At 45.5% G+C, this 15,393-nt stretch overlaps 2 protein-coding genes across 4 annotated transcripts; one reads left to right on the top strand and one right to left on the bottom strand.

Moving 5' to 3' along the window:
* Positions 1-352: 352 nt before the first annotated feature.
* Positions 353-13,273, bottom strand: LOC108153526. Its single transcript, XM_017283586.2, has 4 exons — positions 12,618-13,273; positions 1,901-2,075; positions 1,706-1,827; positions 353-1,648 (listed from the first exon to the last, which is right to left on the bottom strand). The coding sequence occupies exons 1-4, from the start codon at positions 12,630-12,632 to the stop codon at positions 527-529; spliced, it is 1,434 nt and encodes a 477-aa protein (XP_017139075.1). The 5' UTR covers positions 12,633-13,273; the 3' UTR covers positions 353-526.
* Positions 11,161-12,623, top strand: LOC108153527 (protein dpy-30 homolog). Of its 3 annotated transcripts, none has more exons than XM_033387313.1 (3): positions 11,161-11,256; positions 11,317-11,568; positions 11,919-12,623. In XM_033387313.1, the coding sequence occupies exons 2-3, from the start codon at positions 11,323-11,325 to the stop codon at positions 12,039-12,041; spliced, it is 369 nt and encodes a 122-aa protein (XP_033243204.1). In that variant the 5' UTR covers positions 11,161-11,256; positions 11,317-11,322; the 3' UTR covers positions 12,042-12,623. The 3 variants fall into 3 exon arrangements, 1 of the variants encoding a protein (XP_033243204.1); XR_004471531.1 differs by having other exon boundaries at positions 11,168-11,256; positions 11,317-11,816; positions 12,312-12,623; XR_004471530.1 differs by having other exon boundaries at positions 11,168-11,256; positions 11,317-11,816; positions 12,167-12,623.
* Positions 13,274-15,393: the final 2,120 nt, after the last annotated feature.

Genomic DNA, 15,393 nt, shown 5'->3' with positions numbered 1-15,393 from the left:
TCAGAGTTGCATCTCACTTCAACACTATACTTTGCAACACTCTACAATATTTGACAACACTTGTTTTCATTTGTTTGGGGAGCAGTGATGTGGTGGCTGTGAGTACCCCCCAACGTATCTAGTTCTAGGCGCTAATTGCATACAAAATGTTCGTTTATAAATTAAGTTACATTTAAATGTGATTAAGCATTAAATTAATTAACACAGATGTCGTTTTCTTTGTGTGTGTGTGTGTGTGTAAGAGATATAGAGCCATAGGGTGAGGAATCGATAGAGGGAGAGAATGTGATGCTAAAAGCGGGGATTATGTACATGGTTAATCTTAAGTGTTATTCTGAGGTTCTACGGTTAGTTTTGGTGCTTCATGTGAGAGAGGCTCCACCAGGAGGCATAGCTTCGGCGAATGGGTCCACTGGGAGGCAGTGCTTCGGGAAGAGACTCGACCTTGGAGGCAGTGCTTCGGCGAGTAGGTGAGTGGATTAGCTGGAGGTGCACCCCCATCTGTAAGGACACTACTGGGCGGACACTACTCGTTCACCAGCTGCGCGGGTCCCGGCTCATCGTAGGGCGCTCCATTCGCACCCACGTACTGATTGTTGTTCCTGTGGACGAAGCCTCGTCCCGGCGAGGCATTGTAGTAGACCACGCGACGGATGCCGAAGGGATCAACGTAGCCGAAGCTGCCGGCTCGCTTCCCATCCGCCGCGCTCGTCTCCTCCTCGTGGTACTGCTTCGGGAGGACATAGCGGAATCCGTTCCTGGTGACGCCCACACCATCGTATCCCGCGGCACTGAGCTCGTCCAAGTGATTGCTCTGCACCGGACGCAGGCGGCGGCGGTAGGCTCGGGATGGGAGCGGTGGCAGTAGTGCAGCGTCCAGGGAATTAACCTCCAGCGGGGAATTGGGCGAGTAGTATCCATACCCACTGTTGGAGGATGAGGGTGCATACCCACTCGTGGATAGCGTGGGTGAGGGCGCATAATTATACCCAGAGGCAACAGAAGGTGGGGCAACAGAAGGCGGTGCAGCAAAAGGCGCTGGAGCGGAAAATCCATAGGAATCCCCTGCAGCAATGGGCGATGGAGTGCTCGCCACAATCCCAATGGCAGTGGGACGCGGACGCAGGCGGCGTCTATGCGGTGATCCCAAGGGTGGCAGCATTGAGAGTAGAGGCGGTTGTGGAGTCGTGGAGCTGATCACCGATCCGAATCGTCCGTGGCCAAAGTCCCGATCCGCCTCTGCATCATACACGTTTATGGCATTGAGGCCATTGTCCACGGGCTCTGCATTTGGCTGAATGTGCACCAGGGGCGAGTGCTGACCGGACAATAGCTGGCCCCTTGCCCGAGGCAGCTCGTCCGGATAGTGATCGAATCCCAGCTGGGACTGCGGCTGGATCTTGGCCGCCTCTTCTGGCGGCAAATAGTTCAGCTTTCCCACTCCTGAATCCACCAGCGGATCCAAGTCCAGCTGCAAATCCCGAGGAGGTGATTGAGTGGTAGTCGAAGTGGTGGAACTAACGTAGCCATAGGCGGGCCTTTGGTAGCCGCCAAATGTGTTTCTCGAACCAGAACCAGAACCAGAAGAACCGCCATCGACCAGAATGCCCGATTGCGCAGGCGCTGACTTGGTGGATTTGATGGCATCCTGTGGGGCAAACGAATCATGAGAGGGGTTAAGGGGAGAGCGGGAGCATAGACCTACCTCAATGGGACGTCCCTGGCCCACATAGATGGTCTTGGACTTGAGGATCCTATAGCCCTGTTTGTCGGCTATGTAGTCCTTCTGCCGCAGATACCCTGCCGCATCGATCCATGCCTCAGTGCCTGTCAGGGGGCGATGAAAGCAAGCAAAAAGGTGAATGACCATCGCTTTATGGTACTGCTGCAGTCCACTCACCTATGACAGTGCCATCCTGGAGACGCTTCTCCTTCCGGAACTGTCCGTTGTCCGTCTGGAAGCGGAAATACCGCTCGGGCCCCTCGTCCGTCTGGATGTGGTACTGACTGGAGCTGGGACTTTGGCTAGCTCCAATCCCCGAAGTAAACGCTGCCAGGGCAACGAATGCCAACAGCTGCAAGAAAGCGTTAATGTCGTTGATTAGTAAAAACTGCTCCAAATGGGGGGGACTGGACAAACAAATGGCATCCGTAGACAGCTGCTTCGAGCCCCCAAAGAGGCAGCAGTCAATCAGTCGGTGGCTTTCCGGTGGGGCAGCTTTTGGGGGCAGGCACGTTTCAGAGTCAAGGTGACAGAGTTGCAGTTTCTGCTGATGTTGTTGTTGTGCAACATGTAACATACAACTTGCAGCAGCAGCAGAGCTGCGTGCGGAAATTCGGCATGTGAAAGTGTTTTTGCAGCAACCGGTTCACCACTGCGTATGCGTTATGCAGATGAGATTTCGACTGGGATTGACTCACGGTTAAGGTTGACTGCCGCATTAAGATTCTTTTGGCCAATTATTCTACCACCCGCACGTTTCAGCATTACGCTGCTCATTCCGTCATAAATATCATCAACATCTCCAAAAAAGGCAGTGGGAGGAGTACAATATTGTACCTCTAAGTCGAGACTGGAGGCTAATTTTCGACTACGCTGACATTTTTATTATAATTTCGTGCTCGTTACCCGCTTATTATTCATCTACCGGCGACTCTCCCTCCATTCTGGCAATTTATGGCGCTTTAATTAATTGTTGAAACACATTTATTTCGGAATAATTGAACCGCAAAGAATGAACTTCCTTTAATGGCGGGGACGGAACATTGCTCTGCCTTTTGCCTTGGCAGATATGCTCCTACATGCAAATACCCTTATTGATTTATGGCCATAATGACTAACACCTGTCACAGGTAACACTATCCATCATTAATTACGGCTTGCACAAAGAAATATCATTGATTACATCAGCGGGAGAGAAGAAAGGTGTCTGTCTAAAAGTCCAACACTTTCTTTAATTTGTTTTTCGGGGAAGTGATGGAAGAAGAAAGGAATGAATTGTACATTCAATGGGTATTATTCCCTAATTGATATACGTTTGTATATTTCTACCTCTTTTTTGCAACAGAAACGAAAGGTACTTGCCAGGCATACTCAATCTCTTAATCAACATCCATGAAAGATACAGCCACAGATATATTTCGAAAATCCACAAAGTTAACTTTAAGGGGAAGTTGTAGGGGAAGTTTCTTGTAGGTTAATTTCCATCATCATCTACAGAAGAAAGGGTATACGTAAATCCCTTTGCTACAGTTTTATCTCCTTCACTTTCTCATAGACAAGAAGCCACTCACAATTACTCATAATTCGCTAGGTATTCGCGTGTTTAGAGCCAGCATCCATCAGAGTTAGAGATTTATTAAATCAGCTAACGCAATGAAATAAATTGCCAACAAATTATTGCGGCCATTTCCGCTGTCTATGGCCAAAACGAGAGTAAAAGTGGCAGCCAACGTGGAGCGTGGAGGCTCCCTCAATGGAGTGCCAGAGCCAGAGACCCCCCCGATATGGCAGACATCCAGTTACCCAACCGGTTGGCGGCTACCCCAACGCGGACTCCGATGCGGGATCGGGCCGAGCCGAGCTGAGCTGAGCCTCAGCCTGGAGCTGTAGCAACATATGTTGCAGCTAAAGCTGTTGTTGTTGTTGATGTTGTGGCAGTGTCTGCGGTTACGTGAGAATCGCTGGAGACGACTCCCGGCAAAAGCGGACTCCTTTTGGGCGCGAGAGTGTGGTGCGCGCCTTAAAACCCAAAGAAAAAACAAAATCAAAAGTGGAAAATCACGTTTTCCTTTGGCGCGCAATTTTGTTACACTACAAGGCACCTTGTACCCTGGCACAGAAGAGTATTATGATTTTGAGGAGGTGTTTACCATAAAGAGGAGGAATATATAGTACATTACTTCCTATATAAATATATAATATACATATGTACTTTCTTTATTCATTATTGATAAAAATAGTCGATTGTAGTCTCTCTGTAACTCCACAGATCTTTATTTTTCTCATGCAAAGTACATATAGTATATGAATGTGGATCGGATTTACCAAGACCGAATTACTACATCCTACAGCTTTGCCTTAAACTGTATCATATACATCTTCCAAAAGCACTATTCCTAAAGGGTATCTCAAACTTCTTCCTCGAACGGTAGCCTTCCTTTCTTCTTGTTGTTTTGGTGGTGGCAGCCGCTTGTCGAAATGGTAACACAAAAAACAAAAAACCAACTAATGTTGCGCAACAATCTCCCCCGCTCCACCCTTCTGAGTACCACCCCTCCCTCCTTCTGTAATTTACGCAACATCTCAAATTGCCCCAAAAGCTGACCCCAAAATAAGAAAAAAACTCAAAAAAACTGAACAAAGAATTCTGCAAAAAAATGTTAGAAACAAAGCCATAATTTGGGGGCCCCCCCGGCACGGCACCAACTCTGCCCCACGAATGACCTTCACTGCCCCACTGCTCACAGTTTTTTAATTAAAATTCACTTCAATTATGATCCGTTTGCTCTGAATTTACTGGAGCAGACCAGACCAGAGCATAGCAAACCCATGGGATAGTTGTACGATGATAAATGATCCAAGGAAAATGGCAATTCGATGGCTGCCTGCATTCTGAGCACGAACAAAGAGCTAATGAAGCCCCAAAGCCCCTTTCAAATCGATACGGTTTCATAGCAAAACTCATGTGGCTATCGCATTGGATTCGGACTCGCGGTTTGAGATTCAGGTTTGGTTTGCGTTTTGGGTTGGTTCCGATTGAGTTTTTGGGGAGTGTTTTGTGTTTTGCATACTCGCCATCGCCATCGCCATCGCCATCGCCATCGCCATCTCGCTGGGAGAGTGCATGTTTCGATGGGTTTTCGTTTCCCAGTTTACACATAATTAATGCGGCGGATGAATGCTTCCGGCATGGTGAGTGCAGTCATGAATCATGTGGCATGAAAACCCATAGAAAATATCAGGCAATGTAATCTAGTTTAGGATGGTCATAAAAATTTGGGAAAACACCAAAATGATTCATTCATTGAAAATATGCTTCCCTTCCCTCAAAGTTCAAGCAGTTTGTGTTTGTCATCACGGATTTTGGTGAATAAAAACTATAAGTGTATATAATTTAAGAAGTAATTATGGGACATTTCGGTTGGAATTCAAGGAAAATGTGACACTAGAAATATCTAGCTCGAGACACAAACTTTGTAGAAAAACAAAGCTGATTAATTTAAATAATGATCCTCCCAAACAATTCCATAATTTTCATAGCACAACTAAGACTATAATTCTATATAATTTATTAGATAATCATGGGATTCAAAGATATGATTAATTTGTCTACGAACCACAGAAAAATGTATTTATATGCCTAAACGGAAGACTTAAGGAACAAACTGGGCAATAAGGAAGGCAGATCTTTGGTGGAAATTACAATTTCCAAAAATTTAAGAAATATTTATGACATTATAAGCAAGAATTCAAAAATCATACAACAATCCCACACAACATAAAGAAGAGTGAACTATTTAAAGGCTAGAATCTTCAATGATTCATTTGACAAACAACACCCTTGAAAACATTTCGCTTTGAACAGACACTGAGCAATGCTCTGCTGATCATCCAAGCAAATAATAATTTCTAATTGCTTACATTCCACATATGACATCAACAGCAGGAACAACAGCAACAACAGCAGCAGCAGCAGCATTCAGCGAAACCCGAGACTATAGATTCAACTAATGAAACATTTCATTAGACACAAACGATTCCAAGAATGTGACCCACAACAGCAGCAGCAGCAGCAGAAACGACTATTGAATTACACTTGGATCCATGCCGAAAGAGATTCGGGTTGGAGGAGAGAGAAACACCCACATAGTAGGATGACTGACAGACAGACAGACAGACAGACAGACCCCGCTGTCAGATTTCGAGCAGAGCCGCTGATTTTTCGGCGGTGGCAAGCAGCTGTGTGGCAGCCAAAATTGTATTAAATTTCATTAGATCTTTGACTTTTTGTAACTGCAAAAATAAACGAAGAAAAAAGCGCCTGGCCTTTTTTGGTCAACGAATTTTTTGGCTGCGGCACTTCCTGTTTGTCTTGGGGCACCACCAAAAAACAAAAACAAAAAAAACAAACACTGCGAGTATAGAGAAATAGTGTAAGCGGTTATACAATTGAGTTGAATGCTGAACCATGCCTTAGCTGTTAAGGCTTCAACTATGGTTTCAGTAACAGAGTGTGGGCTTTCGTAGAACCCGCCCCTCAATCAAATCAGCCACGCAGCGTTCGCAGAGAGCTGCCTGCTGTCTGCTGCTTGTCTTGTTTGTTCCATTCAAAAGCCATTCAATCAGATCGGATTCTAAAGAGATTCGTACGCCTTCAAGTGATCTGTTCCATAGTCCGGTCGCCTGCATTTGTTGCTAACGTAACCCAGTTTTCCATTAGCCAGCTGCTGGCCAATGCTAATTCTTATAAATACGAGTAACACTTCTCAGATTCTTCTCTTTAGCATCAGGCCAAACCCATTCGGAAGGCAAACTTGCATCACATCTCAGTTGTGGCCAAGCTGAGGGTATCCCCCATTCGATTTGCATCAGAGATTGGACTCGAAACACTGACTGGCAGGCAGTAGCATTGCATCATATCCCCAGCTGCTCTCCATATTTGTGGCACTTGGGGTGTGATACCTGCAGCCGCCACAAAGAGTGTTGTGTTGCGTGAATGCTGCGAGTGTTACGAGTGTGTTATGGGATGTTATGGGTGTTATGGGTTATAAAGTGTGAAATCCGCATAGCTCTCTAGCAGTCACGCATGCCTTTGAGTAGAACAGAATTGCCCCAAACATAGAATTGATATGATAATCATGCAATTGCCATGCATTGGACTGACTGTCAATTGTCAGTGGGGGCTGTCAAAACAAATGTTCATCATAAAAATTATTGAAGCACAAATGGTAATGTGTGTGTTGCGGCTGTGTATGGTAATGCATGCCCGATGCATGCATGCCTCAAGGTCATCCAGAAGCGACGAACGTGGGCGGACGGCACACACCTCTAGAGCTTTGAACCCCTGAAGCAGTAGCGAAGCGGCGCTTCCGACAGTTTTCATCCATTTTTACATGACACATTTATGGAAAAACGTTGCATAATGAACACTAATGGAAGTGCGTTGCATAATGGGGCCACAAGAATGGCAGACAGAGCTTTGTGTTCTGTGCCCAATTTTTCGAGGCGTGAAAGAGGCATGATTGGGCCGGGCCGTTGTGTAATGGGCCCCCCGATGAAGGTCGACATTGCCATTAGGCGGAGAGCAAAAGCAGAAGCAGTAGCAGCAGAAGCAGCAGCAGTGGCAGAGTGTGGTATCCAAGTGGAAAATTCATTCGATGTGACGCTGACGCTGACTCTGACTCTGACTCATCCTCCTGTGTCTTTTGGCAAGTTCGTGTCTTGAGTCTTTTGTTATTCGTTTTGGTTTTTTCGCGCACTTCGCGCTTCGTCGCCAGAAATGTTTCCGCAATTTTTGGCACTGCACTTGGCAGCTCTTTGGCAGCCCTACTGTCCCTCCGGTTTTGCTCCAATTTGTCACAGTTTGGCGCCCAACCTCCGCCCCAAAAGAAGTGGATTTGGGGCCACAGTAACGAAACGAAACGAAACCAAACCAAATCGAACTGAACCGTTGCTTGGCTGGCCAACAGTTGACATTCGGCCCCAAAAGAGAGTGAAAGCTGCACGAAGAGCTGCTGCTGCCACTGCCACTACCACTGCCACTAACGCTGTTGCTGCCTGCCATCGAATTAAGTTTCAGATCAGGCTCCAACTGCTGCTGGCACTTCGATCCGTCGACATGGGCCAATGCAAGTTGTTTCATTGCTCGCCTCGCTCGCTCGTGTTTTAATTTTCGTGTTGTTCAAAGTCGATTTTCATTGTCAGCCACGGGATGGGGTGGAAGGGGTGTGTGAACCGTGCGGGCATGCAACTGTTTGCTGGGCTTCTTCTTTAGTGCCGCACACAAATGCTAAACCGTATTTCATAATTGCGCCTAGCACTTGGAGCACTTGGAGCACTCGCGATGCACACATATTAAGCGAAATTAATCACAGTAATTGGTGGCAACAGCTCTGGCTTTGGCTTTGGCTTTGCCTCTGGCTCTGGCTGTGGCTGTGGCTGTGGCTCTGTTTTGTGGGCTCTTACTTGAGCTGCGTGTAAATGAACTCCGTCTGGCGCGTAGCAAACAGCTGTGGGAAAAGCACTTTTGGCAGCAGAGCTGAGGCGCCATCTGTGTCAGCGTTATATGCAAAAAAATTCCTAAAAAGCCAACGCCAAACTATGTCTAATAATTGTGTGTTTACTTTCGAAATCAAAATGGTGATGGTGATGGTAATAGGAATTGGAAAATTGTGGAAAAAGGGCCAGGCTAGGCCGGGCCAAGCCATGCCCCAGTGGCGGCAGCTGACTTTGGCATACTTTCGTTGCCATGCCAAATGATTAGCATCTGTGGAACTCTGCAGCGCCTGCAGCTACTCCTCCTTCAGCTTCTGCTCCTCTCATCTGGCATTCAGCTCATGCCACATGCGTGGGACTCCACTGAAATATGGGTACCCATACCCATACCCATACCCATACGAGTGTGTTTTCTGTGTTTCTCTGGCGACATTGTTTCGCGCTGTCAGTTCTTGTGTGGGCATTATGTCTGGGTTGCCTCGTTTGCAGTCTTACAAAAGCCAACTGGCAGTTTGTTGGCAGTTTGTTGGCAGTTGAAACTGTCAGTTTTGTTGGGCGACAGACAGCCAAATGGAATAATAGAAAGAGCTGGATCTAGTAGAAGGATTCCTTAGATATCGATATAGTTTGAAGCGGTATTCTGGCACCTATCAATTGATAGAAGTATTCCTTACAAATCAGTTCACTTCTATGGCTAATATAATAGACCTTTATTGCCTTATAGCTTTATTAGCACCCCCAGAACATCACCATCATCCTCTGTTGTTGCGCTTCCCACATCACTCACTCGGCGAATGGCTGACCCTCCCCTCCCCCGCGATAGTTATGGCTGTGACCCGCCTTTGGATCCGCTTCCCATTCAGTGGCAAAAAAAACAGCAGCTGTCTCTAATTTGTTTTAAAAGCCATTAAAAAAAGTGCAAAAATATTCTGCGAGATCTCTATCTTTAAGGCGCATAAGGGGGCAAAATCGTGTGAACCACACGGAATACCCAGAATCGACTCAAATTAGCCAGCTCTATCCATCAAAAGGAATTGGGTCACTGATCTATAAATATTATACGGAATTTCTTCAAAAAGTTGCAGCATCATTGGCCAAAAATGTATGCGTGAAATGCAGAAAACAAAACGCCAAAGATAAAAGCCTAAGGCTAAGGCGGTTATCCTATTGGAAATGATATTTAATAATATGTAATTGTGAAAAACATGAGAAACAGAAATCAGTCGCAGACGAACGAAGCTATATATCACATCTGCGGGAGAGTTCATGCGTCCATTTTTGGGAGGGGGGAAACTTGCATAATTACTGGACGCTGTAGAGGTGTCCGTCTTTCGCTCTGTCTTTGGTGTCTGTCTATATGTCTTTGGGGCTTGCCGCCTGAGAAGAGAAATGTGAGACAAAATGGCAAAGACAATTTGAATTCATTTCTGTCACTTAATGAATCGTTGGGGCCTGGCCTGGGCTGGCCAGTGGCCATTCCGCCATCTCCTCTCAAGGTCACATAAATAATAAAAGTAAAATGTGGCAAGTGATTCCACTTGCTAATTAATTCAGTTGCGCTAATTTTGGGTTGGTTTCTTTTGGAAGCGGCAAAAACTCATTTGCATATGCTTGAAGAACTGGGGCTCTACTTATCTCTCTGTCTCTGTCTCTGAATATCTTTGCGCAAGTAGTTCCCTTCAAGTTCCCTTGTCGAGAAAATGTTGCCCACGTGCTACTGCCCACTCATAGATACACTCATCTTGTATCTGAATACAGCAATATCATCTTCCTCTATCATCATCATCATCCGTCACTCTTTCGATGCCGATGCCGATGCCGATGCCAGTGACCTTTGCTTTTGGCTCTTGTTTTTCATTTTTCACTCACATTTTTGTGGCTCTGCCAAGAGGAAGATCAATATCTGGGGGAAGCCGCCATGTAATGCACGATTTATGTTGAAACGCCAGACAATTGAGGCCTCCGTAAAACAGTTAAGGAATAGCGTTAACGCTGCCCTCCAGCCCATTCCTCTATTGCTCTGTAGCTCTGTTGCTGTTTTGATCGAGTCTTTCTATTTATATTCAAATTTCTGGCAAAATAATCTCTAATATGGGTCAAAAACTACAGGTTTTCACGTTTCTCGTAGCGAAATATGTGTTAATCGCTTCCCATGAATTATTCAATAGATTTTTGTTTTATTTTTTTATAAACAGAGACAGATCTATCGTATTGGCTAGATGAAATGATAGTGGAGGAAGGAGAGGGATTGTGTTTGTGATTTACAGATGGCAATTAAGAAAAGTGTTTACAAAGATAATCAAACAATTTAGCTGGCAGATTCTATGTATCACTATGATGAAAATCAAATAGCAATAAATCTGTAGAACACGTTGGAGGGGAGTTATGAATAGATTGAGGAGTCCCCAGACCGGCACTCCAAAGTTTTAAGCGAAATTAGGGCCACAATTTATGACAATTGCCCAATGCACTTGATCAACAAAAAACAAACAAAAAAAAAGCCTCTTAATTACTTGGAGTCTACTTGAGAGATAATTGCGGATTGCGGACTCCCCATCCAGTGGCTAGTGGCTGTAAATCAAAGCATGAGACAGCGCGACGAGGCTCTTAAATTTCGGATGCTTCTCATAAATTGTTTGGGGCGAGGTCAGGCGGATGGATGGGTGATAGATGAATGGCCAGAGGGATTTACGATCCATATAAGAGCTGATTGAGATTCGAAATTTGTGGGAAATCTTTGAATGATGTCACCAAGGATCTTGGCTAAGCAAAATTCAGGAAAAACACACCAGAAAGTAGGCCTTGACTTTGAACTTCAAACTGTAGAGTTTTCGAGAAGGAACTTGGCTAAATAAAATTAAAGAAAAACACACCAGAAAGTAGGCCTTGACTTCGAACTTCGGCATAGAATTTCCGAGATGCCTGGGAAATATCTAGGATTTTTCATTCCCTTTTCAGTAGTCGTACGGAGCAGAGCTCCGAAACAAAATTATTTCAACAACAAAAAAATTTAAAAAATTTAAAAATTTCAAAAATCGGTAAAAAAAAAAAGTGAAAAAAAATTTTAAGTTGTATTAAAAAAAAAAATTATTTTTTAGACAGTGATGCCTTTTAGCGGTAATGTTTTGCCCGCCGATGCACCGGCCTCACGCATTTCCGCCGGTGGATCTGGTGCTGGAACTGTAAGCGGAGGTGGAGATGGCACTGATTTCTCCAGACCGAACTCAGCAGCCCGTGCGCACCCCCAATTGTTGGATGAGGGAGCCGCACCGCCTGTGACCTGCCGCAAGCCGCGAATGGATCTCAACTCGCTGCCAGTGCGCCAGTATCTCGACCAGACGGTGGCCCCCATCCTGCTGAACGGACTGCAAGCTTTGGCCAAGGATAGGCCCGAGGATCCGGTCAGCTACCTGGCCGCCTATCTGATGAAGAACAAGAACCGCTGCGACGAGATGAACCCAGAGTTCATGTAAACCACACACTACACTAGTATCTATAGAATTCACAGTTACAAGTACACAAAAGCCGATTGCCCCTGGCCTCCAACCGCACACATAATACACCATTGACTTCTAAATGCAACCAACACACCGGGAAGGTCCCATAGTTTTAACCAATGTTAATTGTCCCCAAAATGACGAACACATTTATTTGTCCACGACTGCCAGTGCGCCAGTATCTCGACCAGACGGTGGCCCACATCCTGCTGAACGGACTGCAAGCTTTGGCCAAGGATAGGCCCGAGGATCCGGTCAGCTACCTGGCCGCCTATCTGATGAAGAACAAGAACCGCTGCGACGAGATGAACCCAGAGTTCATGTAAACCACACACTACACTATTATCTATAGAATTCACAGTTACAAGTACACAAAAGCCGATTGCCCCTGGCCTCCAACCGCACACATAATACACCATTGACTTCTAAATGCAACCAACACACCGGGAAGGTCCCAGTCTCCAGCCAATCACACATAAATAGTTTTAATTAATGTTAAGTGTCCCCAAAATGACGAACACATTTATTTGTCCACGACTGCTATTCGTCGATTTTATAGACCATTGACTTCTAAATGCAACCAACACACCGGGAAGGTCCCAGTCTCCAGCCAATCACACATAAATAGTTTTAATTAATGTTAAGTGTCCCCAAAATGACGAACACATTTATTTGTCGACGACTGCTATTCGTCGATTTTATAGACCATTGACTTCTAAATGCAACCAACACACCGGGAAGGTCCCAGTCTCCAGCCAATCACACATAAATAGTTTTAATTAATGTTAAGTGTCCCCAAAATGACGAACACATTTATTTGTCCACGACTGCTATTCGTCGATTTTATAGACCATTGACTTGTACACAATTTATCGCTGATTAAACAATTGTTAAACACTCACCAGACAGATCTTCATGATGGTTTTTTTTTTTTTTTTTTGGTTTTCGGTCCTTTCTTTCAGGCACAACGTTGAATTAGTAAGTAATTTGCAATTTTCTTCTGTTTTTCACGCTTGCCTTCACACGCACAATTTTGCTCCGAATTTTACTCGTATCTTTTGCCAATTTCGGCAACCCTCATCGCCAAAACATTCGACTGTAATAATAATTATCCCAGGGAGAGATGAGATCTCCAAGTGTGTTCCGCCGCTCAATTAGTTCCGCCGCTCCAGAGGGAGAGGGAGTGAGAGCTGCTGATGGGGCCTGCTGCTCCAGCCGAGATGAGCGTTTTGAAGAGAATTGCACTTCCGATTGCCGACGACCCACGCGAGATGCAATCTTCAGATTTCGGTTTCGTTAGTTTTGCGGTGGTTCAAGCTTCGCTTCGCGTCGCGTCCGTGGTGTCCGTCTGTACAGCTCTCTGGCTCGATTGCCACTAAATTCGCAGCGTGCTTAGTTGACGGTTTAAAAACTTCAAATTCAAATCGAGAAACGGTTGAGTATTCGGTCGGAGCTCGTTTCCAGCCCAGCACTGCGATTCGGCAGCGAGTCGATTCGTGGATCGTGTCTGACAGAGCACCAGAGCGCGGTGTCTGCAGTGTCTACAGTGTCTACACTGTCTGCCGCAGCCCAGAGAGGGGTCTACGGTGCCTGCTAGAGCCCAGAGCCAGAGCGGTGTCTAAGGTGTCTGCCGACTGGTGGCTGATGGTTTTTTGGTCTGCTTGGTTCTGTGCCCGATGTAATCTGCTTGAGGGCAAGTACTCTAAGCCGATTTCTTTGCCGCCTCGGCCCACCCGCAGTTGTCACGCGCCAAAATCGAACTTGTTCCGGCTGCCTGGCTCTTAGACTTACATCAGATCTACTCTGCCCAGATCTCCCCTCCACATATGTGAATAGAACACTTGGAATAATTAAATCTAATTGCAAAGTATCGCACCTCAGTCCAAAGATCACTTCACTTCACATCACATCACATCTCTCAGTGCTCCTCCATAATGCATAGCAAGTGGGGGAGGGGGTTGCTCGACTCGATGCGATCTCTTATGGGAAGGTATCGCGTTTTCGAAAGGGTCTTTGCATTTGGCCTTGGTATTCGTTAGATCTTGAAGTGCGAAGCGGAGCCAGCCGCCAATTGGAGTGAAGTCTCGACAGTTTCCGATCAGTTAAAAACTTATTAAAAATATTTCGTTTTTGGGCAATTTTTATCGCTCAATATCCCTCAGGCGCTAGACGAATAATAAACATATCTTAAAATACAAATCTATTGGGGCGATTCGCAGGTTGAGTCAGCAAATCAAATAATCAATAGACGAAGGGGAGTGAAAGGCCAATGGCGTTAGAGCGATTGGGGAAATACCCTTCTCCAAATGAGAGGGTTGGCTTGGGATTCTTAAGGGATTCCTTGATTCGAATTGTCATGGTTATTTAAAGAGTGTCTTTCCTTAAGTTTTGGCCCGGAATGTTCTTGGGAAAGAGTTGAAATACTATAATATATGCAACCTGAGAACCCTTCTTCAATCAATTGCCGACTTCTTTGCAGAATGGAAACTCTCGACAAGAGTATGGATATAATATTTATAATCCATTAGAAAAATAGGAAAAGACAAAGCATTAATAAAACAGCAACCCACGTCGATAATAAAAAGTCTGAGCAAGCAAATGTTTTTGTATGGCATATCCATATCTATTTGTATCTCGACTTCAAGCTCGACTTAATTAAAAAATCAAAGCCGTTGTAATTATTTGTCTCGCCTGCAAAAAAAAAATATGAGTATCTGTCGCTCTGGGAGCGAGCGGCACTCGGCGGTACGACGACAACAACCCTTGAGATCTTAAGACCCGAAAGTGGAGTTGCAAATTGAACTTGCTTTATTTTGGCGCCACAGAGATACGAGCTACGAGTGTGTGTGACGTGATGTGGAGTGCGTGGGTGAGTGGCTGCCGACGCCGCCGCCGCCGCCGTCTAATGGAGCAGAGAACCTCAAGGCCCCCTGTTTCGGATCAATCCATTCAACTGTGAGGCTGCTCCATAGGCTGTGCCACCGATCTCGATGGATGCATTGGATGGCTGACGTCACGCCCGTCGCCCACAAATGAAATCATTTTCCTCACCCTCATCCTCACACTCACACTCACACTCCCATGTGGTTCGGGCAGCGACAAAGGGGAGGGGAGGCATAGGTGAAATAAATCAGCGAGCATTCCATGAATAGTCACAGCCCAAAAGCTAGAGATACAATATATTTGCCAGCCAGTTCAATAAACAAAACTACGGGGAATTATAAATGCAGTGCACACCCGATGCTGACTTTGACGGCCCACTGTGCGTATGAGCGACGCGGAACAACACGCAGTAGTGTTTTCGACCTGCTAGCTAGAGTATTATTTATGCGTTACATGCAAAACTCGACAAAACCAAAACCAAAACTTGAATATTTCACATGACGCATGCGACATGCACGTCTACGACAAATGTCGATCCACACAGCCCCCGGAGCCGACAATTGAAATGAAATTGATTGAAATGCGATTAGCAAAATGAATATCAAAGCTCCAAAACCGTTTTACGGAATTTTCTGCGGTGTTGAATAATCACACTTATGGCAGGGACTGTACTAGAGGGAACGCAGACCCCATGATTTTGGCATATCGAAGTCGATTGGTAGCCTATTTTTATGGCCTTACATCGATTGTTTTTGGACAATTTTCCTGCAAAGTCACGAAACTTTTGACAATTTT

Source organism: Drosophila miranda, chromosome XR (assembly GCF_003369915.1).
Source record: "Drosophila miranda strain MSH22 chromosome XR, D.miranda_PacBio2.1, whole genome shotgun sequence".
NCBI classification, from domain to species: domain Eukaryota; kingdom Metazoa; phylum Arthropoda; class Insecta; order Diptera; family Drosophilidae; genus Drosophila; species Drosophila miranda.
The sequence above is the reverse complement of the archived record's forward strand: the minus strand, read 5'-3'. Positions and strand labels throughout refer to the sequence as shown.

Bases quoted from the DNA above. Each gene is read 5' to 3' on its own strand.
- LOC108153527 (XM_033387313.1), top strand. From the start codon at position 11,323: ATGCCTTTTAGCGGTAATGTTTTGCCCGCCGATGCACCGGCCTCACGC. The intron at 11,569-11,918 runs ATCCTGCTGAAC...ACGGTGGCCCAC, and splicing joins TCGACCAGACGGTGGCCCCC to ATCCTGCTGAACGGACTGCA.
- LOC108153526 (XM_017283586.2), bottom strand. The intron at 1,828-1,900 runs GTGAGTGGACTG...GCCCCCTGACAG, and splicing joins CCAGGATGGCACTGTCATAG to GCACTGAGGCATGGATCGAT. The intron at 1,649-1,705 runs GTAGGTCTATGC...TTTGCCCCACAG, and splicing joins GCCAGGGACGTCCCATTGAG to GATGCCATCAAATCCACCAA.